This window comes from Zonotrichia albicollis, chromosome 16 (assembly GCF_047830755.1).
Source record: "Zonotrichia albicollis isolate bZonAlb1 chromosome 16, bZonAlb1.hap1, whole genome shotgun sequence".
Taxonomy (NCBI): Eukaryota; Metazoa; Chordata; class Aves; order Passeriformes; family Passerellidae; genus Zonotrichia; species Zonotrichia albicollis.
Window position 1 is genome coordinate 1,649,223 of NC_133834.1, and position 23,563 is coordinate 1,672,785.

The following is a 23,563-nucleotide window of genomic DNA, read 5'->3' on the forward strand; positions in this document are numbered from 1 at the left end:
GGAAAGGTGGAAAATGGGATTTTGAGTGGCAAGACCCCGTTGTGGCTTCAATTTTAACCCCAAGTGAGGGGGGAAGAATAAAGCAGCAGCAACTCCAAGCAGGGAGTTGGGAGAATCATTTTTTCATTAAAATCAAAATCGATCCATAATGAAAATAGACTTGGAATGGGAAAAGCTGAGTGCAAATGGAAGCTTTTAAAGATTCTTTTGACTGACAATAACCTGAAGACCCTCCAGGAACTCCAGCCTGGAATAATCAGATTAAATGGAAACTAATATACGATCCTGAAATTCATCCCATGCTGCTCTAAACTTGGAGCAGCTGCATAATTTTGCCTACAGGTTTGTGCCTCCTGCCCAGCAGTTCACACGGAATTGTTTGGCCAAACTCAATCTACCAGGAAGGAAAAAAACAAAAAAGGCTTTTCCCTTTCATATGTGCTAAAGCAAAGCCAGCTTTTCCAAGCAGCTGGGAGCAGGGAATGGATATGGCTGCAGGGATTTCCTATGGGAATTCCCAGCCTGGAGTTTGGCTGCTTTAAAAATCAATGCCTCTGATTTATAAAAGGTGGAGGAATAAGGAATTCTCTGGGTTGGGGGGGGTAATTTCTGCATGGACACAAACTCATCTCCAGCAGCTCCTCACCACTGACCCCTCCACATTCCCAAAACACAAAAGCAAATTCGGGTTTTTAGAGGAATGTTTGAAAATGGAACCTGGGTGGACACTGGGGCTTGGAGCCCCCTGGGACAGTGGGAGCTGTCCCTGCCATGGCAGGGGTGGGGTGGGATGGGATTTCAGGCCCTTTCCAGCCCCTCTGGAATGTCGGGATGCCCCATCCATGGGATCATCCCTTGCTGCTGGTTCTTCCCAAATTCCCCAAGCACAAATCATTTCCTCATTCCCTACATCCAAGGGATGAGCAAAACTCCTCTGTCCATTCACATTCACTTTCTGCTCTCCCCAGGAACAGACCTAGATGTGGGATTGAAAATAACCTGGGAGAATTCCTTCTTTTTTGGGGGGGCAAATCAGCTGGGATGAGCTGGATCCACCTCACCACAGCCAGTGGCCAATGGGCAGAAATGCAAACCCAGCTGGGCTTGTGAGGGGACCTCGTGCTTCAAAAGGCTGGAATCTGGGGAAAAAAAGGAGGAAAAATCACTTCTACCTCAGTTACACCAAGTGTAAATACTTGGGGTATCCCAAGGGTCAGTAACTTCCATGTAGGAAAGGAAAGGAAAGGAAAGGAAAGGAAAGGAAAGGAAAGGAAAGGAAAGGAAAGGAAAGGAAAGGAAAGGAAAGGAAAGGAAAGGAAAGGAAAGGAAAGGAAAGGAAAGGAAAGGAAAGGAAAGGAAAGGAAAGGAAAGGAAAGGAAAGGAAAGGAAAGGAAAGGAAAGGAAAGGAAAGGAAAGGAAAGGAAAAGAAAAGAAAAGAAAAGATTATTTCTGATCCAGGAATGGCCCTGGGATGTCTCCAGCCATGGTGGAGCTGGAGCTGCTCAGGATGGACATGGGGTGACCACCTGGCCATGTCCTGCCTGTCTCAGCTCTGGAATTTCCCTGGACCTGACAGAGAACCAGGAGGAGGGAGCGGGATGAGATCAGGTTTGGGATTGGGATGAGCCAGGAAGGGCATCACCCCATGGGGCTCAGCCCAAACCTGCCCTCCAGAACCTCTGCAGAGCCTGGTGGCACCTCAGGGACATCAGAGCTGGCAGGAGCAGCTCCCAGGTGGATTCTCCTCCCCTGGTGCTGCTGCAGCATTTTCCTTCCAGTGCTGAACTCCGGGATAAAAATCCTCTCCACAAAACCCTTCCCAGTGAGCAGATCACTCAATGTGGTTCTGATTTCCTCCCACCTCAGAATAATTGTTCCTTTTCTTTTCTAAATTCTTGTCCCAGGGAAACATTTCCAATGGAATCCCCTCCTGCCCCTTTGGATGGGTTTTATCTTCCAGGCACTGCTCTGGAGCAAAGCAGGGAGTTTATATTGAAAAAAGAAAAAGGGAAAAAAAAAAAAGCTTAACAAGCAGCAAACAGGAATGGGAATGCTGGTCTGGGATCCATTATCCCTGACCCAGAGGTTGGAAAGCAAAAGAAATTCATTAAATTGGGGAGGGGGAGGCCAGGGCTGTTGGGTGCCCAGTGCATGGGGGTGCCCGGGGGGTGTCACTGTCACCCATCCCCTGTCACCCATCTCCCATCCAGGGCTGCACCCACTGCAGAAGGAGCAGCTTGGATGGAAAATTCACTGAAACCACGAGGAACCCTGAGCAGAGGCACCCTGGAAGCCAGGGGAGAAGGGGAAGGGGAATTCTCCTCTCCCAGCCCTGGGGACAGACATTTGGACACAACACCAGATTTTGGATTCTCCCCAAAACACAAATCAGGACTCAGCTCATTGCTCACCTGCCACCCCACTCCCACGGGAGCTGCCTTGTCCCTTGGGCTCCTTTTTTTCCCTTTTTAGCACTTCCAGGAAAAACAAAACCCCAGTGAAGCTCCTGCTGGTTGTTCAAGGATTGTTTCTTTAATTCCTTCCCAGGAACACGTTCCCAGTGGTGCCCATTTGGTGAATGTGGTTAAAAAGGTGCAAGAGAACATGGAAAAGGGCATTCCTGTGCCTGCCTGCACAGCCCACACCACCACAGAGATCCCTCCTGGTTTGTTTTTCCATTTTTGTTTCAAACCCACATTCAGCTGCTTTTGGCAGCACCAACACGTCCCCCAAAACCAGTCTTGGTTATTTGCTTGCCTTTTGCCCAGTTCCAGAGGAATTCCTGAATGGAGCAGCCTGACAAAAGACATCAACCACTGAGGTGAGAAAAAACAGCTCACAGAGCAAGTGGGCAAATTGGCTGGGAATCTTCTGGAAGAATCTTCCGGAAAAGAGCCGTGAACAAGGATATGGATAAAAACCAGAGATGTTTGGAAGGAGCTGCCCGTTCTCCATCTTCCCAGCTGGTCCCTCTTGTCCTGGCCATCCTCTTCCCTCAGTCCTGCACGGGATAGGGCCAATTCCTGTCCTCAAAGAACTTCCTGAGGCCCTGCAGGTTGACGGGGGGGAAGTAGGGGCCGATCCTTTTCCGGATCCACCACTTCCCATCGCGGGCGTGCTTCCCCCCGGGCTGGCTGAACTTGTACCTGAAGTGTTCCCCCCGGATCCACCTGTGGGAGACAGAACAGCAGCTCAGGCCTTGCCAGGGCTTCTGAGGGGAGGCTTGGACTGTGGTTTGTTCCTTTGGATTGGTGTTTTGGAGCCTTTCTGGATGGAGAAATCAGCTTGAGGGCGCTCAGGGTGGCTCCACATCCCAGTACTCCATCCTTCCATCCCATATCCATCCATCCATCCATCCATCCTTGGGGTGCCCACAGCCAGCAGCAGTGACTTTGGAAAGGCTTTGGGAAGCTCCCAAGCTGCTCCTGATGCCATTCAGGAACCCAGCTGCGCCTCAGGAATGACGCACGAGCACAGGAGCTTTAACACCCCTTGCTCTGAGCACTCCCCACACCTTTCCACAGCTAAATATGAAATAATAATAATAATAAGAGCAGGAATAAGAAGGTTTTTCCCTTTCTCAGAGCCATCCTGGAGTGTTTGTGCCTGGAAGATTTGGGAGCGGGGAGCCTGAGCCCCCAGCACCCCCTGCCCAGGCAGCGGCAGCGCGGCTCTGAGCGCATCTGTTCTCCGGCTGCTGCGGGAGCTGACAGCAGAGGAGCTTTGAAAGCAGTGCAGAAAGGAACATTCATCAGTGTCAGGAAACACCCTGGGAGCTGCCCATGCTGCTGGATCCGGGGGGTTTGTCCCCCTTGATGTAGGACATGCTGACAAGGGCCGGAGCGGCGCCCGCGCCGGGAGCATCGCCAGCGTCGCCGGGCGAGTCCATAAAACACCCACAAAATAAAACTGTCAAAGTCGTGTCAGTGCTCATTTAAACCTGCTCTGCTCCACTAGGAAAATACAGACCCTGCTACTGAGCAGGGCACCGCAGCTGAGGGATCCCTGGAGTGCTGGGAAGGTCCTTCCTGCTGCTGAAATAATGAGGGACGGCTCCGATGGATTTGCCACCAGCGCGGGGGTTTGGGGAGCAGGGCAGGCTGAGGGGATTGGGGAAAGCTGCACCCAGCCCCAACAGCTCTGCTCCAGTCCTGCTGGGACCCAGGAGAGCAGCACAGGAAGGATTCTCCTACAAAACCATGGGAATATGGGATGGCCAGCAAGGTTTGGAGTCCCCATCCCTGGAGGGGTCCAAGGAATTCCTGGAGGTGGCACTCGGAGCTCTGGGCTGGACACAAGGGGGGCAATGGGCACAGGTGGGGCTTGATGCACCTAAAGGCCTTTTCCAGCCTCAGTGATCTGGGATTGTGTGTCCATCACACCCATCACGTTTCCCAGAGCAGCTGTGGCTGCCCCTGGATCCCTGGCAGTGCCCAAGGCCAGGCTGGATGGAGCTTGGAGCAGCCTGGGACATTGGAAGGTGTCCCTGGCATGACAGGCGTGGCACTGGGTGGGCTTTAAGGTCCCTTCCATCCCAAACCATTCCATGACTCAATGACTCTGAGGATGAAGGAAGATAAATGAGAAAAGGGGCTCTGAGTGGAATTTGGGGAGCACAAACCTGCACCTCACCCCCACAAACTCTGCCCTGCAGCTGCTGCCTTCATTCCAGCCTGGCCCACTCCTCACTCCCTCTCTTCCCTCTTTCTGAGGCTGGGAAAAGCCAAACAGGGGCTGCAGTTATTCCCACAGGGTTTCCTCTGCAGGAACACAAAATTCCTGTTAATAACTGACTGTTACTGAACAGCCTCATCCCTGAGGGTCCAGGGAGCCCCTCCAGGATGATTGGAGATTTCCAATTGCTGTCTGGCTGCTTCCTGGAATTCCCAAACCATCTCCACCTCCAATCCCAGATCCACATCCCAAAAATGCTTCAGAGCTGATTTTATGGCATTCTCCTGCTCCCAGCATCCTCCACCTGCCCCTCTGATGCTTGGGGGTTTTTCCTTCACTGAGTGGCTGCAGAGCACTTCCCAAGCTGGACCCATCTCCAAATATTCCCAAAATAAATGTGAGAAAACCTGGAACCAGGAGGGAATATTTCCTTGGCAGGCTCAGGATGTAAAAGCTGCAGTGTTTAATACCCACTGGAGCCCCTCATTTCAGGGCTCACAGAGTTTACAAGCTCTGCCAGTGTTTATAACCTGCCTGGGTGCCTCAATCCTGGAATTACAGGGTTTTCCAGCTCCTCCAGTGCTGGTCCTGCTCCCTCTTCCTGGGATTCAGGGAGGGAAGGTGCTACAAACTCCCATCCTTCCAGAGTCTGTGAAGTTTTGGGGCTTCCAAAAAATCTCCTGGCAGCTGGAAGGGATCCACAGGTCTGGGAGATTGAGCCTGCAGGAGATTCCCTGATTCCTGCTCTGGAGAAACACCCACAGCTTCTGGAAGGTCAGGAAGGAGCTGCCTGACCTCACCAGGATGTCCCAGGTACTCAGAGAAGGATGAGAAGGACTTGGGGGTATTTACTGAGCAAACACAGGCTGGCAGCTCCTCCTGGATCCCTGGGAAGCAACTGGCACCAGCTCCCATTAGAAATGGCTTTAAACTGAAGGATTTGCTGGGACATTGGGAAGGAATTCCTCCCTGTGAGGGTGGGCAGGCCCTGGCACAGCTCCTCAGGGAAGCTGAGGCTGCTCCACCCTGCGAGTGTCCAAGGATGGGGTCTGGTGGAGGATGTCCCTGCCCATGGCAAGGGCTGGATGGCATTCCAAGGACTCTTCCCGGAGATGGAAAACCCTCTGTGCTGTGAGAGAACCAAAAGGTGGTTTGGGCAACTCCTGCTGCAACAGCGGTGCCAGGAGAGCGACAACACGATGTAGCAGATAGGGCCTGGCGTTCGGAAGATCTCGTGATGTTATGGGAAGACAGGGCCCCTGCCCCCTTAGATAAGAAAATTAACATAGGAATGCAGCCCCCTGAACCAGATGCCAGTAACTTTCCATCCCTACTAACCATAGATGGTAAAGACAGACCCTCGCCTGACGTAGAAGCCCCTTAGACTATAAAACCCCATGAGAAGAGAGAATAAAGGCCTTTGACCGTCCACCATGTGGGGAAGGGGATCGCCGTGCTGTTTCCTGAAACCAGGCCGCCTGCCTTGTATCAGAAGGCAACAACACCGACCGAAGAGGAACAACTGAACCACCCCAAGAATGCTTCTGCCACCACCTTTGGGGGCATCCCCAGCAGCCCCTGGCCTCGGGGAGAGGCCAGAACAGCTAAAACGAACCAGAATTATTTTTTTACAGCACTGTTTGCCCTCAGCAGATGCCCGGAGCAGCAGCAGCTGCCCCGCAGCGCCCTTGGGTATCAGCCCCAAGGGGATGTGTTAAAAATTAGCAGCAATATTGGACTTTGGTGGGACGGGGGCCTAAATCTCCCAGACAGCTGTAATTAGTTCCAGAGGGTGCAGCTGTCTCCCTGCAACAGCTGAGGGGTTCCAGGGAGAAAAAAAACCCAACAAGCCAGTGGTGGTTTCTGTTAGAATTAATGGCCTGCCAAGGCAAGGAGGGGTGGGAGAGGGAAAGAAAGAAAGCAAAACATGGGGTGACTTTTTGGGGATTTTTTTGGGGTGTTTTGTGTTGAGGTTCCCTGCTCTGCTGTAAATCAGGTGGTGGGAAGCCCAAATTCATCAAGGTAACGTTGCTCCAGCATTGCTGCTCTTGCCCTGGTGGTGGAGGGAGCAGAAATTAATTAATCTCGGCCTAAATTGAGGGAATCAGGGCAGTTTTGGGGTTGTTTTGTAGTGCTGCTGATTCTGGTCTGGTCCCACAGAGCTGTAGCATCCCAAGGGCAGCTGATCCTCAAAATCCCCTTGGGAAGAGGCACAGTGGGGTTTTCCTCTGCTTTTTCCTCTCTGGATGGGGTAGGATGGGTGGGACAACGCCAAGGGCAGAGAAAACTGGAGGAAAAAACCCCAAAAACTGTCTCCAGATGGATCCAAGGCTGGAATTCACCCTGCCATGGATGAGAGATCCCATGGCCACCACATTTCCCAGCCTGGGGGAAATCCTGCCAGCTTGGGATGAGCTCTGCCTTCCCTGAAATACTGAGGGTTTTTTTTCCCGAAGAAAACCCCTTAAACTTCCCTTCAGGGCTGTGGGATTTAATTCTGGTAATAGCTGAGGGATGATTTTCCACCTCATCCCAGTGAGGCCTGGATTTTCCAGGAATTCCCAGTCCCTGCCTGCTCTCAGCACTGCTCCAGAGTCACCTTTATCTCTTTAGGGAAGGTTCAGACCCCAAATTGGCTTCTACAAAGTGCAAATATGACCAAGCTCTTCCCATGGCTTGGGCTGATTCCACAGATCCCAGCCCAGGTATCAAGTCCAGTCACTTTTAAATGGGAAATAAAATAAAATCCCATAAAAAAGGATCCCAAATGCCCCATTCCCCTGTGCTCCAAAGCGTCCAAAGGGAAGCACCAGCTCCCTCACAAACACCACCACCACAAATCCAGCTCTTCACACCCATCGTGGGGCTTTTCCCACAAAGTGCTGCTTTAATTGGAATAAAAATCCTGAAGTGACCATGATTTAATATCAGAGACACCAAACAGACCCAAAAACCTGGAGGTTTTTTTCCCCCTCCTGTGGGCTAAATCTGATTTTTGCTTTCTTTGATTGCTGCAGCCTTTTCCATGGTGTGTTCAACACTTCTGAATTTCTCAGCCCAAGCCCTCCTGTTCAGATTTATGAGGGCTGGGCTTTTATGAACTATCCACTGCCCCAGAATATTTGGGAAATCCACATTCCCCAAACATCACCAGCCTCGAGGTCCAAGCTTCCCACTCAGGCAGGCCCTCAACAATGCCCTCATTTTCAATCAGTCACCTGTTTCTCATTTGAAGTTTATCACACTTGAAAAAATACTATAATTTCTTGAGTTGTAAAGAACCCTCCAAACTTTGGTCTCCGAAATTTCATTTCGAAGGCATTAACTCATTCTGAAAGTCCCTTGGCTATTGAAGGTGTAGAGTTTCCATTAGCAGAACAAACCCCGTGGAGGATGGAGTGCAAGGTTCTTATGGAAAACAGCCCCTTCCCCTAATTATTTAGTCTAGCAGGGAATGAAAATAATTAAGTCTCAAAACTCCCTTTGGAGTGGAGGGAGGGGGGAAGAAGGGTAGGAAAATTAGGAGTTTTTTCCACCCAGCTACTGTGGTGGGAATGGAGGGATCCCTAAGGTTGGGCAGCAAACTTTCCCCTCAATTCTGGATAAAAGTGCAGGATCAGGGAATTACAGGGTCAGGGATGGTTTGGGATGGGAAAGAGGTTAAAAATCATCCAGTTCCATGGCACCAGGCCACAGAGGGCAGGTTATGGGATTTTGGGAAGGAATTCCTCTCTGGGAGGGTGGCACAGATTCTCAGAGAAGCTGTGGCTGCCCCTGGATCTCTGGAATTGTCCAAGGCCAGGCTGGACAGGACTTGGAGCACCCTGGGACAGTGGAAGATGCTGGAATTGGAACTGGATGAGCTTTAAGCTCCTTCCCAACCCAAACCATTCCAGGATTTTGGAATTTTTACAATTTTTACCATCTTGGGGTTTTCAAAGCACCTCAGAGGAACTATTTTGGTAAAAGTGGGAAATTTTCTGTGCTTCAGCTGGAGAAGGAGTCTCTCTCCCCAGGAGCTTTGGGGATGCAGTGCCCTAAAGCTGGAAAACATCACTGGGATCCAAGGGGAATTTCATTCCACACAGAATCCTGGACCTGCATCCCTGTTTGCAGTGCATCCTCAGAGCCTCAAATGGAAAACATCAGCAGCAGCATAACATGGCTTGAGTTGATCCAAAATGCCCCAAAAAATGTTTTCTCAGCTAAAAATATCTCCATCAACAAAACAGATGCTTTTGGGACAAAATTCCTTTTGTGTAAAACCTCGGAGTTTTCCTCTGTGCCTTTCCCTGGCTGATGTTGGCTTTGTCTCTCCCTTGAAAACACAAACAATTCCAAGAGCAGTGTCCACAAACTCAGTAATTCCTGCAGGGCTGTTTTGCCTTTGAAACACCTCAGGAGGTCCATGGGAATGGTGGGGTTTGGCAAAGAGAACGTGGCAAAAGCCCCAGGGCTGAGGGGCAGGAAAGCACAGCAGGAGGGACCATTCCTGGCCAGGAGCAGCAGCAGCAGCACCGAGCCCTGCATGGATCTGCTGGGAATGGGCTCATCCCAAGGCTCCCTGTGGCCCTTCCAGGAGGGGAATGAGGTGCTGGCAGCACTGTGGTGTCCATCAAAGCCACCCTAAATCCCAAAATCCCACCCCAAATCCCACCAAACACAAACCCCAACAGGAATTGCACCTCCTGTGCACGTCCAGGATGGGAACAAGGTGGATCAAGCTCTCCCTTGGGGTGACTCCAGGCTCACCTTGGAGGGTCTCTGCCTGCAAAGGGGTTTGTGGCCAGCAGGGACAAGGTCTCCTCCTCCTGGGCCAGCAGCTTCCCAGCCAGGTGGATGATCCATTCGTTCTGCTCGTAGGTCTTGGGAAGGAAGGAGAAATGGAAACGTCAGGAGCTGCTGGGCTTTTCCTGGATTAAAGATTCCTGGCCTTGGGGAGGGATTTTGGTGGAAAATGGTGAATTTCCCAGGGTTTCAGCACATGTCCCATGGGGTCCTTGAGTTCCAGACAGAAACTGGCACCCTCAGGGAGCTTCCCTGGGTTTGTCTCATCTCATCTGCCAATTTCTACCCCAAATATCTGATTTAAATCATTGATTTAGCAGCAAACCCCAGAGGGGAACCATACCAGCACATTTTCTATGGATAACCCATCCACCCTTTTAACCCACATTGCTTTCCCCTGGGAGAAGGGTTTGGGTTGGTTCCCTTGTGTTATCCAAAGGAAAACAGAAGAAAGTGGCTTTGCTATTCCCAGTTCCTGTCTCCTCTGTTTCCTGCTGTGTGATCCATCCCCTTTAAATTCCTTCTTCCAAGAACCCTTCTGGAGCAGCACAGTGGCAGAGTTTGACTGAATCCAGCTCATCCTGAGGAAGCAGGGATTTGGCCTGGATGATCCTTATGGATCCCTTCCAGCTCCAGACACTCCCTGATTGCGTGATTTCCCTCCCTGCAGGAATCTTGCTCTTCCTCCTCCCTAGCAGCATTTCCCCACGGTGATTTTGAGATTTTCTGCTTTCTCCTGGGTGGATTTTGGAGTGCAGGCAGTAGGGGACACTGTGGGAAAGGGAAAGGAGGGAGCTGTACCTGCAGGGCTCTCAGCCAGCCCAGCCCCGAGGCAGAGCTGGGCCAGAGCTCCCTCCCCTCCTGGCCGGCTTTGTTATTGCTGTCACCAAGGGAAACGCGAGAGAAACCGTGGAAAACACCCCGGCCCATCGGGGCAGCTCTACCTCGCGGGGGTTCTGACCCCAGCTCATCACGATGGAGAGGAAAACCACAGATATTTCAGCCAGAAAACCTTCTCACTGTGATGACTCTGCCCCTCCTGCTTCCATCCTGCTCCCTCCATCTGCTCTCATCCATCAGGGGTGGATGATGGGGGACAGGGATGGAAGATGCAGACCAAAAGGTGCCACAGCAGGGATCAAACACCACAAATGACACCTTCAGCATGCTGAGACATCCCAGTGCTCTGGATGATGCTAAACATCATCTCCAGGAGAGCCTGGGAGCTTTGGGAGCTCCTGTGTGCCAGCAGGGAAGCAGCAGCAGGAGGATGGGAACAGGAACCACCAGAGATCCCCAGCTGGAGCTGGAGGAGGCCCCCAAACCCTGCAAGCCTGACCGGGAACCAGGAGGCTCCAGGAAAGTGGGATCGGCTCCCGTGGCCTCCCAATTGTTAATTAGCAGCTCTGTGCTCAGCAGAGTTGGACTTCTGGTCTGTAAAGTGTTTTTCTTGTAAAATTTACAACATGTCTGGCCCCAGTGAAGTCTGCGGTGAGAAATTTCCAGGCGGTGCAGCCCCCGCCCCCCTGCCCGGGCTGTGCTAACGACCCTGCTCAACTCATTACCTGCAAAGTGATAGCCTGGAAAAGGAGGGAAAGAGTCCAGGAGATGCCCTGGAAAAGGAGGGAAAAGAGTGCAGGAGATGCCCTGGAAAAGGAGGGAAAAGAGTTCAGGAGATGCCCTGGTCAGGAGATGCCCTGGAAAAGGGGGGAAAAGAGTTCAGGAGATGTCCTGGAAAAGGGGGGACAAAAAGTCCAGGAGACCTGGGCTGCACCCATGAAGAAGTCACCATGAGGAGTTCCTCTCTCTGAGGATCTAGTGGGATCCAGCTGGATCTGCATGGTCACCATAGAGGGATCTGAGTGTGCAACACAGAGCCTGAACCACCCAGTGCATTGATTACAGGAGAAAAAAGAACCCAGGATAGAGGCACAACACTGCTGGGAGGTGGGCTGGCCTGTTTTGGGGTCAGATTTAGGGTTGGGATCTTCAGTGAACAGGAGAAGCAGCTGGGACTGATCCTGCACAGTGATGGATCCCTGGGCTGCTCCATCTCCATCCATCCATCCATCCATCCATCCATCCATCCATCATCTCCATCCATCCCCATCATCTCCATCCAGACATGGACCACGACTCCCTCAGCTGCTCCTGCCCTCCCTGGGGCCACACAGAGCCTGGGCTGGATCCATACTGGGCTTACTGGGAACCAGTGAGTGCACAGCCATGCAGGGAGCACCATCCCTGTCCTGAGCACTCCTGGGGAGCTGCAGCCCCTCAGGGGAGGGACAAACTTCCCTTGGACATGGACACCCTGTGCAGATCCATGGGAATGTCAGGGGCAGCTCTCCAGCCAGATCACCCACAGCTGTCCCCACCCAGAACCTCCAAAAACCCTGTTTCAGGTACAGCAGAGGGGACTAACCAAGAACTTGGGGCACTTCTTTGCTAAGCTTTGAACTCCTGATGGGTTTCAGCCTCAGGCAGACACTTCCCTCCATCTTTCCATGCCAGTCTCACCCCAAATGCCACTTGGGAAGGGGCTTGCTCCTTGTCCCAGCCACACCTGAGGAGCTGAGCATCCTCAGGGATTTCCCTGTAGCTGCTGGCCCTCCCTGACCTCAATCCCACAGAATAAACACAATGTTCTCACCTTGAACACATTCTCTGGTGTCCAGGAGAGTTTAATAATGCACAGAACTGAAACCCACAGCTCTGCTAAGGAGCCAGAGCAAAGCAGCCACAGTAGCAACCAAACCCTGCTGATAACAAAGCCAAGGGAAGGTTATCATCCCCAAAAAAAAAACCCCAAAAAACCCTGGAGCTACAGGGAACATGCTCCCAACTGAAATAATAATAATAATAAGGAGGCTTTTCCTTGAGCTTTAATTGGTCATTTAATGAAAAAGGGCTGGGGATTAGAGTGGTGTTTTATGGAATCTCGGGGCTGGCACGGGCACCGGAGGAGGTCAGGATGAGATGCACATGTGGGAACAGCTGGAGACCTGGCACAGGAGCCCAGGGCTGTTATTTCACGTGCTTGGGAGCCCCGAGTGCCTTCAGGTCGGAGTCAGTGGCTGCCAGAGGGGCAGGGCAGGTTCCACCTCCCCTGCTGTGGTGTGAGGGGCTGTCTGTGTGTCACAGCTCAGCCACCAGGAATCCCACCATGGAATCCCACCATTCTCACTCCATACCCACCCTGCTGCAGTTAAACAGCTCCAGCATTGCTGCTTAGGAGCTGTCAGGGGGAATAATCCCTGTCAGCACCCTTTGTTCTATGGAATTCCAGCTCACCATCACTTGTTCCCATCCTGCTGTCCAAGGAAGGTCCATTCCATCATCTCCAATAACCCCATGGAATCCTGGAATGGTTTGGGTTGCAAGGGACCCCAAAACCCATCCAGTGCCACTCCTGCCATGGGGAGACACTTTCCACTAAAGGAAGGAAAAGGAATGGAAAAGGAAAGGAAAAAAGGAAAAGGAAAGGAAAAAAGGAAAAGGAAAGGAAAAAAGGAAAAGGAAAGGAAAAAAGGAAAAGGAAAGGAAAAAAGGAAAAGGAAAAAAAAAGGAAAAGAAAAAAAAAAGGAAAAGGAAATAAAAAAGGAAAAGGAAATAAAAAAGGAAAAGGAAATAAAAAAGGAAAAGGAAAAAAAAAGGAAAAGGAAAAAAAAGGAAAAGGAAAAAAAAGGAAAAGGAAAAAAAAGGAAAAGGAAAAAAAGGAAAAGGAAATAAAAAAGGAAAAGGAAAAGAAAGGAAAAGGGAAAAAAAAAGGAAAAGGAGAAAAAAAGGAAAAGGGAAAAAAAAGGAAAAGGGAAAAAAAGAAGGAAAAGGGAAAAAGAAGGAAAAGGGAAAAAAAAGGAAAAGGAAAAAAAAAGGAAAAGGAAATAAAAAAGGAAAAGGAGAAAAAAAGGAAAAGGAGAAAAAAAGGAAAAGGAGAAAAAAAGGAAAAGGAGAAAAAAAGGAAAAGGAGAAAAAAAGGAAAAGGAGAAAAAAAGGAAAAGGAGAAAAAAAGGAAAAGGAGAAAAAAAGGAAAAGGAGAAAAAAAGGAAAAGGAGAAAAAAAGGAAAAGGAGAAAAAAAGGAAAAGGAGAAAAAAAGGAAAAGGAGAAAAAAAGGAAAAGGAGAAAAAAAGGAAAAGGAGAAAAAAAGGAAAAGGAGAAAAAAAGGAAAAGGAGAAAAAAAGGAAAAGGAGAAAAAAAGGAAAAGGAGAAAAAAAGGAAAAGGAAAAAAAAAGGAAAAGGAGAAAAAAAAAAGGAAAAGGAGAAAAAAAAAAGGAAAGGAAAAAAAAAGGAAAGGAAAAAAAAAGGAAAAAAAGGAAAAGGGAAAAAAAAGGAAAAGGGAAAAAAAAAGGAAAAGGGAAAAAAAAAGGAAAAGGGAAAAAAAAAGGAAAAGGGAAAAAAAAGGAAAAGGGAAAAAAAGGAAAAGGAAGTAAAAAAGGAAAAGGAAAAAAAAAGCAAAAGGAAAAAAAGGGAAAAGGAAAAAAGGTAAAGGAAAAAAAAAGGAAAAGGAAAAAAAAGGAAAAGGAAAAAAAAAGGAAAAGGAAAAAAAGGAGGAAAAGGAAAAAAGGAGGAAAAGGAAAAAAGGAGGAAAAGGAAAAAAGGAGGAAAAGGAAAAAAGGAGGAAAAGGAAAAAAGGAGGAAAAGGAAAAAAGGAGGAAAAGGAAAAAAGGAGGAAAAGGAAAAAAGGAGGAAAAGGAAAAAAGGAGGAAAAGGAAAAAAGGAGGAAAAGGAAAAAAGGAGGAAAAGGAAAAAAAAAAGGAAAAGGAAAAAAAAAGGAAAAGGAAAAAAAAAAGGAAAAGAAAAAAAAAAAGGAAAAGGAAAAAAAAAAGGAAAAGGGGGAAAAAAAAGGAAAAGGGGGAAAAAAAAGGAAAAGGGAATAAAAAAAGGAAAAGGAAAGGAAAAAAGGAAAAGGAAATAAAAAGGAAAAGAAAAAAAAGGAAAAGGAAATAAAAAAGGAAAAGGAAATAAAAAAGGAAAAGGAAAAAAGGAGGAAAAGGAAAAAAGGAGGAAAAGGAAAAAAAGGAGGAAAAGGAAAAAAAGGAGGAAAAGGAAAAAAAGGAGGAAAAGGAAAAAAAGGAGGAAAAAAAAAAGGAAAAGGAAAAAAAAAGGAAAAGGAAAAAAAGGAGGAAAAGGAAAAAAAGGAGGAAAAGGAAAAAAAGGAGGAAAAGGAAAAAAAGGAGGAAAAGGAAAAAAAGGAGGAAAAGGAAAAAAAGGAGGAAAAGGAAAAAAAGGAGGAAAAGGAAAAAAAGGAGGAAAAGGAAAAAAAGGAGGAAAAGGAAAAAAAGGAGGAAAAGGAAATAAAAGGAGGAAAGGGAAAAAAGGAGGAAAAGGAAAAAAAGGAAAAGGAAAAAAAAAGGAAAAGGAAAAAAAGGAAAAATGGAAAGGGAAGCAATGGAGAAGCTGAGCTGGGTGCAGGGAGCACTGAGGGCTGGTGATGACACCCACACCTCCTCCCCCGGGCAGATTTCCCCTCTGAGCACATTCTGGCTGCAAGGCTGAGACAAGGGGAGGCTCAAATCCAGTATCTGACAGGAGCATCACCTGCCTGCTCTAGAAATGCGCTTACTCTGCCTCAGCTCTCCCAGCCCATGCAAAACCTGAATCCTCCATCACATCCTTTTACCACCCAGAGCACCAGTCCTGCTGCTCGAGGCTCTCTCTGCTCTTAGGAAAGCAGCTGAAGGTTTTTTATAAATATCTTCATCTCTGGAAAACACACACTGCATCCCAGAGCATCCCAATCTCTGCTCCATGGTGGGTTTTACATCCCCAGACTTTTGCAGCAGCTTCAAGGAATGATCCAACAAACACTGGGCTTTAGATCCAATCTGAGGACAGCAATATTTTGTTATTTTGGAGCAGTTATTCTTTGAGGAGCACCAAGAGGGTGCCTTTGTGTTGGCCATGCAGTCCCCAAACAGAATAAACAATAATTTTCCCTCATGCCACAATAAGGAAGGGAAAAGCCTTTCCCTTGGATTTTTCCTTTTCCACAGGTGGACACAAACCCTTTGGAGCAATAAACATCCAGCTTCTGTAGAATCCACAACAGCAGCAGAGCTGACCAGCTCAAAGCCCCAAAAGCATGAGCAGTATTTTGTTTTCTGGCTGTTATTGATCAGTAATGCTGAATCCAGGAACTGGAATGATTTTTGTGCCAGCCCAGCTCAGTGTTGGGCTATTCCTGAAATTCCACCATAACCCAGAAGTCCAATAATTACAGGAGGGTTGGCATCAGTAGCTGCAGCACAGATAAGCCTTTAACAATAACCCAGCATGTTTGTGCATTGAAGTGTCAAGGGGGGGGGAAGTTATTCCTAATGCTTCACCTCAATTTTGTGGCATTAAATAATATTCTGCCATTTCTGAGGGTGGGCAGGTGCTGGCACAGGTGCCCAGAGCAGCTGTGGCTGCCCCTGGATCCCTGGCAGTGCCCAAGGCCAGGCTGGAGGCATTTTCCCAGTGAATCCTGCAGCCAACCCAGGCTGGAAAGTTCCTGGGGACCTGGGCTGGTTTCTCAGGTGCTGATGAGGTGCAAAGAGGAGCCTGTCAGGAGCAGCACGAGGGATGGGAAATCTCCTTCCCCCAAATCCGGGGCTTTTGCACAGCCTGTCAGAGCTGGGAATGTCAGCCCTGGTGCAGACAGCCCCGGGGCCAGGGGAGAGCGGTGCCACAGAAACATCTCAGAAATTCTGGGAACAAATTCAGTCTAATCCAGAGGCCGAACCCGCTCGGCTTTATGGGCTCTGTGAGCTCCCACACGGGTTCTGCACAGTTCCTCTGGTTCACAGGCTCCTCCTGGGCTTTCAGCTCCTGCTTCTCCTCCTCTCTGCTGCTCTGGGGGGCTGCAGGTGCAGGACAGGCAGCCCAGGGAGGCAGCTGGCAGCAGATCTGCAGCTCCCGGTGCTCCAGCCGAGCTGTGGCCATTCCAAACGGGATTTATTTCCCTGCTTAAGCAGGTATTTACATGCCTGAGCATCCCAGCTCGCTGCCCTGCCCGGGCAACTGCCTTCCCACTGATCTCCATAACAGTTATCCTCATTTCCCCTGTTTTCCACAAGAGTTATCCTCATTTCCAATGTTTTCTACAAGAGTTATCCCCATTCTCCCTGTTCTCCACAACAGTTATCCCCGTTTTCCAAAAGTTATCCCCATTCTCCCTGTTCTCCACAACAATTTTCCCTATTCCCAGTCTATTCCACAAGTTATCCTCATTCCCTGTTTTCCAAAAGTTATTCCCATTCCCACTGATCTCCACAACAATTTTCTCTATTCCCACCGTTTTCCACAGGTTACCCCCATTCCCACTGCTTTTCACAAGAGTTACCCCAATTCCCACTGCTTCCCTCAACAGTTATCCCCATTCCCCAGTTTTCCACAACAATTATCCTCATTCCCCCATTTTTCCAAAAGTTAACTCCATTCCCACTGCTTTCCACAATTTTCTCTATTCCCACTGTTTTCCACAGCAGTTATCCTCATTCCCCCATTTTTCCAAAAGTTAACCCCATTCCCACTGCTTTCCACAATTTTCTCTATTCCCACTGTTCTCCACAACAGTTATCCCCATTCCCACTTTCCAGCCTGCCACAGCAAAGAGACCTTCAGCACTAATTGCTGCTAATTAGCTGCTGTGGATACACCTCGAGAGAGCAATACACCAACAGGTGAATGGGAACACTTGGGGGAAGCTTTCAGTGAATTAAACACTCAAAATAATGGATAAACACTAATAATAATGAAATAAGCACTAATAATAGCGAATTACACACTACAATAGTGAATAAGCACTACAATAATAATGAATTAAGCACTACAAATAATGAATTAAACACTACAAATGATGAATTAAGCACGAATAATATGAAATCTAACAGTAAGGATGCAAAAGAGGCTGAGTTATTGTGCCTGGGGGAGCTGATTTCTCCCCAAAACACATCCTGACTTCAGCCCCCAGCTCCATCCAGGCCCTGCACCTTTCCCTAATTCCAGGCACTGCTCCTGGCTGCACTTTGGACCCTGGCTGAGCTTTTCCTGAGGGATAAGCAGCCCTAATGCAGATTAAATGAAATTCCAGCACACACAAACCAGCGGGGTAAATATCAAACCACGGCCTGATGTCAGGGCCCAGGAATCCCAAAGGCTCCAGAATGAAAATACCACAGGGACAGCAAAACCCAGGGGCTTGAAGATATTCCAGGAGAGGATGCAGGGACAAAGAGAAAAGTTTGGGGCACTCTGAGATGGGTTTTCCTTGTGCCACTGCTGTCAGTCCTGGAAAACCCAGCCCATGTCACATGAGTAAGATTTACAAAATAAGCTAAGCAAGAATTAATGTTCAGCTTTCCTCCTTATTTAATTTCTGGCTGTTACCTGTTTGCTGCTATCACGTGGGGGACAATATTTGGAGAGACCAATGTCCAAGGGTGTCCCCAACAGGGATTCTTGGTATTGCTAAGAAACCCTTAAAAAAACCTCACATAAAATTGCCAAGAGTTTCATTACAGTAGCACAGTCCTTTAGGAACACAACCTTTGTTCTTGCCTTTTTTTTTTTTTAACCAAATAATTAACTCAACCACTGCTTCCAACATTCCCCTGTGATCCCAACACGTAGTAAATCCATGTAATTGCTTTTTCCTGGTCAAGGAAGGCCCTTCCAGGCTTCCTGAGGCACCTACCTGGAAGGCAGCAAACCACATGAGCCAGTCGAGGCGATAGTGGTAGGGGGAGATGAGGCAGGGCCTCCTCCTCAGGTCCCCAGGCTTGCACTTGAACTCAAACTCCTCCCACACTGCTGTGGGGTCATTGGGGTCCAGGCTGGATGTTCCCTGAAGGATCACCTCTGTCCTCTCCTTGGTGATGCTGTGGGGTACAGCAGGATGTTGTTATTTGGCTCAAATAATGGAAAATTATCATAAAATACAGAAAGGTTTGGGTGGGAAAAGCCCATCCGGTTCCAATCCCAACACCTTCCACTGTCCCAAGCTGCTCCAAGCCTGTCCAGCCTGGCCTTGGGCACTGCCAGGGATGGGAATCTCTGGGAATCCATGCCAGGAAGGAAGGACAAGGATTTCTCCCCAGTCTCAGCTATAAGTTCTGGTCCATGAGAGCCCACATGGAACATTGGCGTGGAGGCACAGTTGGACCCAGAGGTTCTCTGGATCCTGGGACCTTCCTCTCTGCAGCAGCAAAGCCAAATCCCATCCTCTTCCCTTTACCAGCTGCAGCTGTTCCAGCCCCAGGGCCAGCTGGGAGCCATCAGGATGATTCCTGCAGGACAGGTGGGGCTGTGGTTCTGCAGCAGAGCAGCTCATGAACTGCAATCCCAGCACGGAGCACTGGGAATGGCCATGGAAACACCACCCTGGAGTCCTGGCTGGGCTGCCAGGGACACCCACCTGCCCCAGGAGCTGCTTTCCATGTTGAACATAGAGCCCAGAAACCTGCCTGGCAAAGCTCTGCAGCCACAACGCTCTCTGGGTTTTTTCCTACTTTGATTTTGCCTCCTCCAGCCCAAGAAACTGAAAATTTGGGAACACACAAGCTCCACCTTCCTCCCTGATGGCTCCCAGGGAGAAATGCTCCCAACCTAAGGAATGCTGAGCATCTCCTCTTATAATTGTTGCCTCCATTGAGGAGATGTGTGGATTCTCCAGCCAAGTTCCATTTTATCCCCTGGGCTGAGCTCTGAGCCATGGCCAGCTGCCCAAGGCTCAGGAACACCCTGTAAATCAGGGACACCAAATTACCAATAAAAGGCTGCTCCTACTGTGTGATCCCAAACCTGTCAGCTTTCACATCATCCCACATTCATTATAAGCTGCAATCCTCTTTTTATTGGTTTACATAGGCTGGAATTACCAACATATTGCAGCAGCATTTCAGCACATGCTCTGTAGGGTCCGGTAACTGCTCAAACAGAAACCAAGGGCTGGAGAAGAAAAGGGACAACAGCCCAAAGAAAACAATCTCCTGGAGCTTCACCACTCCTGCCTTCAGAGAGCTTCGGGGCTTATTTCTCTCTCTCTAGAAAAAGAGGAAATTTTGGCATTTTCCATAAGTGTTGATGTTTTTAATATTTTTTTTAGTTTTTTTTTCTGTCCACAGAAGTTTCTGCTATTTGAAAAACTGAGGAAAAATGGTATTAATTTGATGTGTCCTCAGCATTTCCAGTGCTTGTGGTGGGACCGTTCCTCCCCTTCACTGGGAAGGCCAGACCTTTAACAGCCAAACTGCTTCACCTTCTGCAAAATAGATTTTTATTTATACTTATATTTATAAATAATTATATTTATTTATATTTATAGTTATATTCATGTTTATAATTTATATTTATATGCAAAGAATTTCCCAAGCCACTCACTGGAAAAATCTGCTACCAAGAGCTGCTGTGGATTTTTCCAGGAGGGAGAGCAAAAGAAGTGCAGGGGAAGAGAAGCTCACCAGAAATAAAGAGGGTTGGGGATGGTGAAGATCTCCTGGATGAACTCTCCTATGGATATTTTCATCCTGCTCCTATGGATATTTTCATCCTGCTCTTACATTTGCTATGTCGATGGAATGAGCTGACTCACAGACAGCTCAGAGAAAATAAATTCAGTGGGAAAGAAACCTGCTCCTTTTTTCCTTATTTCTCATAAACAGAGAATCCATAAATTGGAATTTAGCGGGAAAGGAACCTGCTCCTTTTCTCCTTATTTCTCATAAACAGAGAATCCATAAATTGGAATTTAGAGGGAAAGGAACCTGCTCCTTTTTCCCTTATTTCTCATAAACAGAGAATCCATAAATTGGAATTTAGCGGGAAAGGAACCTGCTCCTTTTTTCCTTATTTCTCATAAACAGAGAATCCATAAATTGGAATTTAGCGGGAAAGGAACCTGCTCCTTTTTTCCTTATTTTTCATAAACAGAGAATCCATAAATCGGAATTTAGAGGGAAAGGAACCTGCTCCTTTTTTCCTTATTTCTCATAAACAGAGAATCCATAAATTGGAATTTAGCGGGAAAGGAACCTGCTCCTTTTTCCCTTATTTCTCATAAACAGAGAATCCATAAATTGGAATTTAGCGGGAAAGGAAACAGCTCCTTTTTTCCTTATTTCTCATAAACAGAGAATCCATAAATTGGAATTTAGCGGGAAAGGAACCTGCTCCTTTTTTCCTTATTTTTCATAAACAGAGAATCCATAAATCGGAATTTAGAGGGAAAGGAACCTGCTCCTTTTTTCCTTATTTCTCATAAACAGACAATCCATAAATTGGAATTTAGAGGGAAAGGAACCTGCTCCTTTTTTCCTTATTTCTCATAAACAGAGAATCCATAAATTGGAATTTAGCGGGAAAGGAACCTGCTCCTTTTTTCCTTATTTCTCATAAACAGAGAATCCATAAATTGGAATTTAGAGGGAAAGGAACCTGCTCCTTTTTTCCTTATTTCTCATAAACAGAGAATCCATAAATTGGAATTTAGAGGGAAAGGAACCTGCTCCTTTTTTCTTTATTTCTCATAAACAGACAATCCATAAATTGGAATTTAGCGGGAAAGGAACCTGCTCCTTTTCTCCATCCCTTCCACATTCCAGGCCTGCTGGAAGGGTTTCTCTTTAGGCTGAGGGCACAGAGCAGGTCTGGCTCTGGAATACCCCGGAGGGAGCTCAGGGATGGCCAGAAGGGCCCAAGGGTACCTCCCGAAGGCTCCGTAGGTGTTGACGATCCTGAGGGAGTTGAAGGAGGTGTTCATGACCTGTCTGGAGCTGAGCAGGTTCAGCACCACCGGGATGCTCAGGTAGGTGATGAGCAGGCCCAAGGAGACGTTCAGCACTCTGCGGACACAGGAGCCTGTGGGGACACCAAACCAGGGCACAGGGAGGTGATTTCACTGCTCTGCTCCATAACCCTAACTGCGCGGGGGTGTGAACGGCCCTGGATCCGGCTATCTGGTGAGGGGCGAAGGCCAGGGCCCCTGTGCATCCAAAGCCAGCCCCCCTTGGCGTCTTGGCCTCGGGCTGGGCTGGGTGATAGCTCGGAGCAGCGCGGTGAGAGATGAATTAGGAGGCGACCACTTGCTGGGGTTAAATTGTCGGTTTATTACAGAAGAACCAACAAGGAGGGGAAACACCCAGCAAATGGCCCCGAACAGGGGGCAGGAGAGGGTTTTAAGGGAAAAGGGGGGAAGAAGGCAGGGAAACCCGGCTATCCAATAGCAATACATATTTGGAGGTACGAAACATAACTGATATACTAAAGTAACCAACTGTTATAAATCATAGGAGGGGCTCCGGGGCTACAGCCAACCATAACTCCCAGAGAAAAGAAAATTCTCGAAACCTGGGAGGAGAAAAGGGGTGATTGACTGAGCCTAAGGAGGAGGGACTTTCACTTTATAAGAGAAACCAGGGGAGGAGCAGTTTCATTTCCATAGCAACCTAACTGACAGGGTAGCCTGGGAAAGGAAGAAACCATTTAATACAGAAAATGGGGGGAGCAAACTAACAAACTTAAGAACACACCACAGCATCTAACCCCTAACCCTAACCCCATCCCCATTTCTGCTGAGTCTTTGCTTCTTTTTTGCCAAGGTTGGGATTAAATGCACCAGTGGGTATTTCTTGTTGGGACTCAGGTGTTTGTTAGTTCTCATCCATGTTACACTCTCACAAACCCTGAGTTCTGCAGCACTTCACTCTAACAAACTAAAAATGGAGCCCTGTCTCTCTCTCTACAAGACCATTTAAAGATAAATTATCCAATTAAGAAATGACACCTAAATTATTTTCACTTTTAACCCAATAACCAACCACCCATGCCTGCAATGTGGATTTTTTTATCCAATTGCACAAAACCACCCAAACCCATGGAGAAGGAGGTGAAGAAGAAGGACCAGCCTCCACTCTAAAACCTCCATCTTGCTTTAGATATATTACTACATTCTAAACCCTTAAACTCTAAGTTTTCCCTGTGGTATCACACATTTCTGATCAAACTCCACACCCACAATCCCAGTTCTATCACCCAATTTTGGAAGCTTCTCCACAGCCTCAGGTCCAATGCAGTGTTCTCTTGGGGGTCAGTGCCTGGCAGCACAGAAAGCCTGAAATTCTCAGCAGCCAGGATTCCAGCACATCCCCATTCCTATTCCTGTTCCCATCCCCATCCCCATCCCCATTTCCCCATTTCCCCATTCCCATTCCCAATTTGCCCATCCCCATTGCCATCCCCATTCCTCATTCCCATTCCCAATTTCCCCATCGCCATTCCCATTCCCCATTCCCACTCCCATCGCCATTCCCTATTTCCCAATTCCCATTCCCATCCCCATATTCCCATTTCCCATCCCCATATTCCCATTTCCCATCCCCATATTCCCATTCCCATATTCCCATATTCCCATATTCCCATCCCCATTCCCCATTCCCATATTCCCATTCCCATCCCCATTCCCCATTCCCCATCCCCATTCCCATATTCCCATCCCCATTCCCCATTCCCCATCCCCATTCCCATATTCCCATATTCCCATATTCCCATATTCCCATATTCCCATATTCCCATATTCCCATCCCCATCCCCATTCCCATTCCCCATCCCCATTTCCTATCCCCATTCCCCCCGTGCCCACCCTGCCCTTGCCACAGGCTGCTATCTCTGCTGGCATCTCCCTTTCTCCAAACAGTCTGAGCAAGGGCTAAAAGCAAAAATGTCTGAAATGTGACATCAATCATGGCTTTAATACAGGGGAAAAACCACAGCTGGCACCTGCACCTTGCTGGGGATCAGCCTCCTGCTCTGGGAGCCGTGTGTGGAGTCCTGGGGCTGCTCCTGCCTCCTGCTCTCTCCACCCTCGGGGCTTTTCCTCCTGCAAAATCCCAATTCCCAGCGCTCCTGGAGGAGATGAGTGTTGCTGTGCCAGCATCTGGGATGGGGTCTGCAGGAGCAGCAGCACCAGGGGCTGGGCTGGATCCCAGGCCACGATCAGACAAATAAGCAGAGGTGACCCCCGAGGGGCTCCTTCCCCCATGGCCCTTTTCAATTTATTTAACATTAACAGCCAAGGGATCAGATTCAAAGCAATTGCGTGGAGCTTTCCCCTTATCTCTGCAG

At 48.4% G+C, this 23,563-nt stretch overlaps 1 protein-coding gene across 2 annotated transcripts in view; it reads right to left on the reverse strand.

The window, feature by feature from the left end:
• Nucleotides 1-2,513: 2,513 nt before the first annotated feature.
• Nucleotides 2,514-23,563, reverse strand: part of LMF1 (lipase maturation factor 1) — a 148,958-nt gene continuing 127,908 nt past the window's right edge. For both annotated transcript variants that reach the window (XM_074552638.1, XM_074552639.1), the window contains 4 exons: nt 21,148-21,301; nt 18,141-18,324; nt 9,427-9,539; nt 2,514-3,170 (listed from right to left, as the gene is read on the reverse strand). In XM_074552638.1, the coding sequence (XP_074408739.1) occupies nt 2,996-3,170; nt 9,427-9,539; nt 18,141-18,324; nt 21,148-21,301 (626 nt within the window). In that variant the 3' untranslated portion in view covers nt 2,514-2,995. The remainder of the gene's footprint in view (nt 3,171-9,426; nt 9,540-18,140; nt 18,325-21,147; nt 21,302-23,563) is intronic.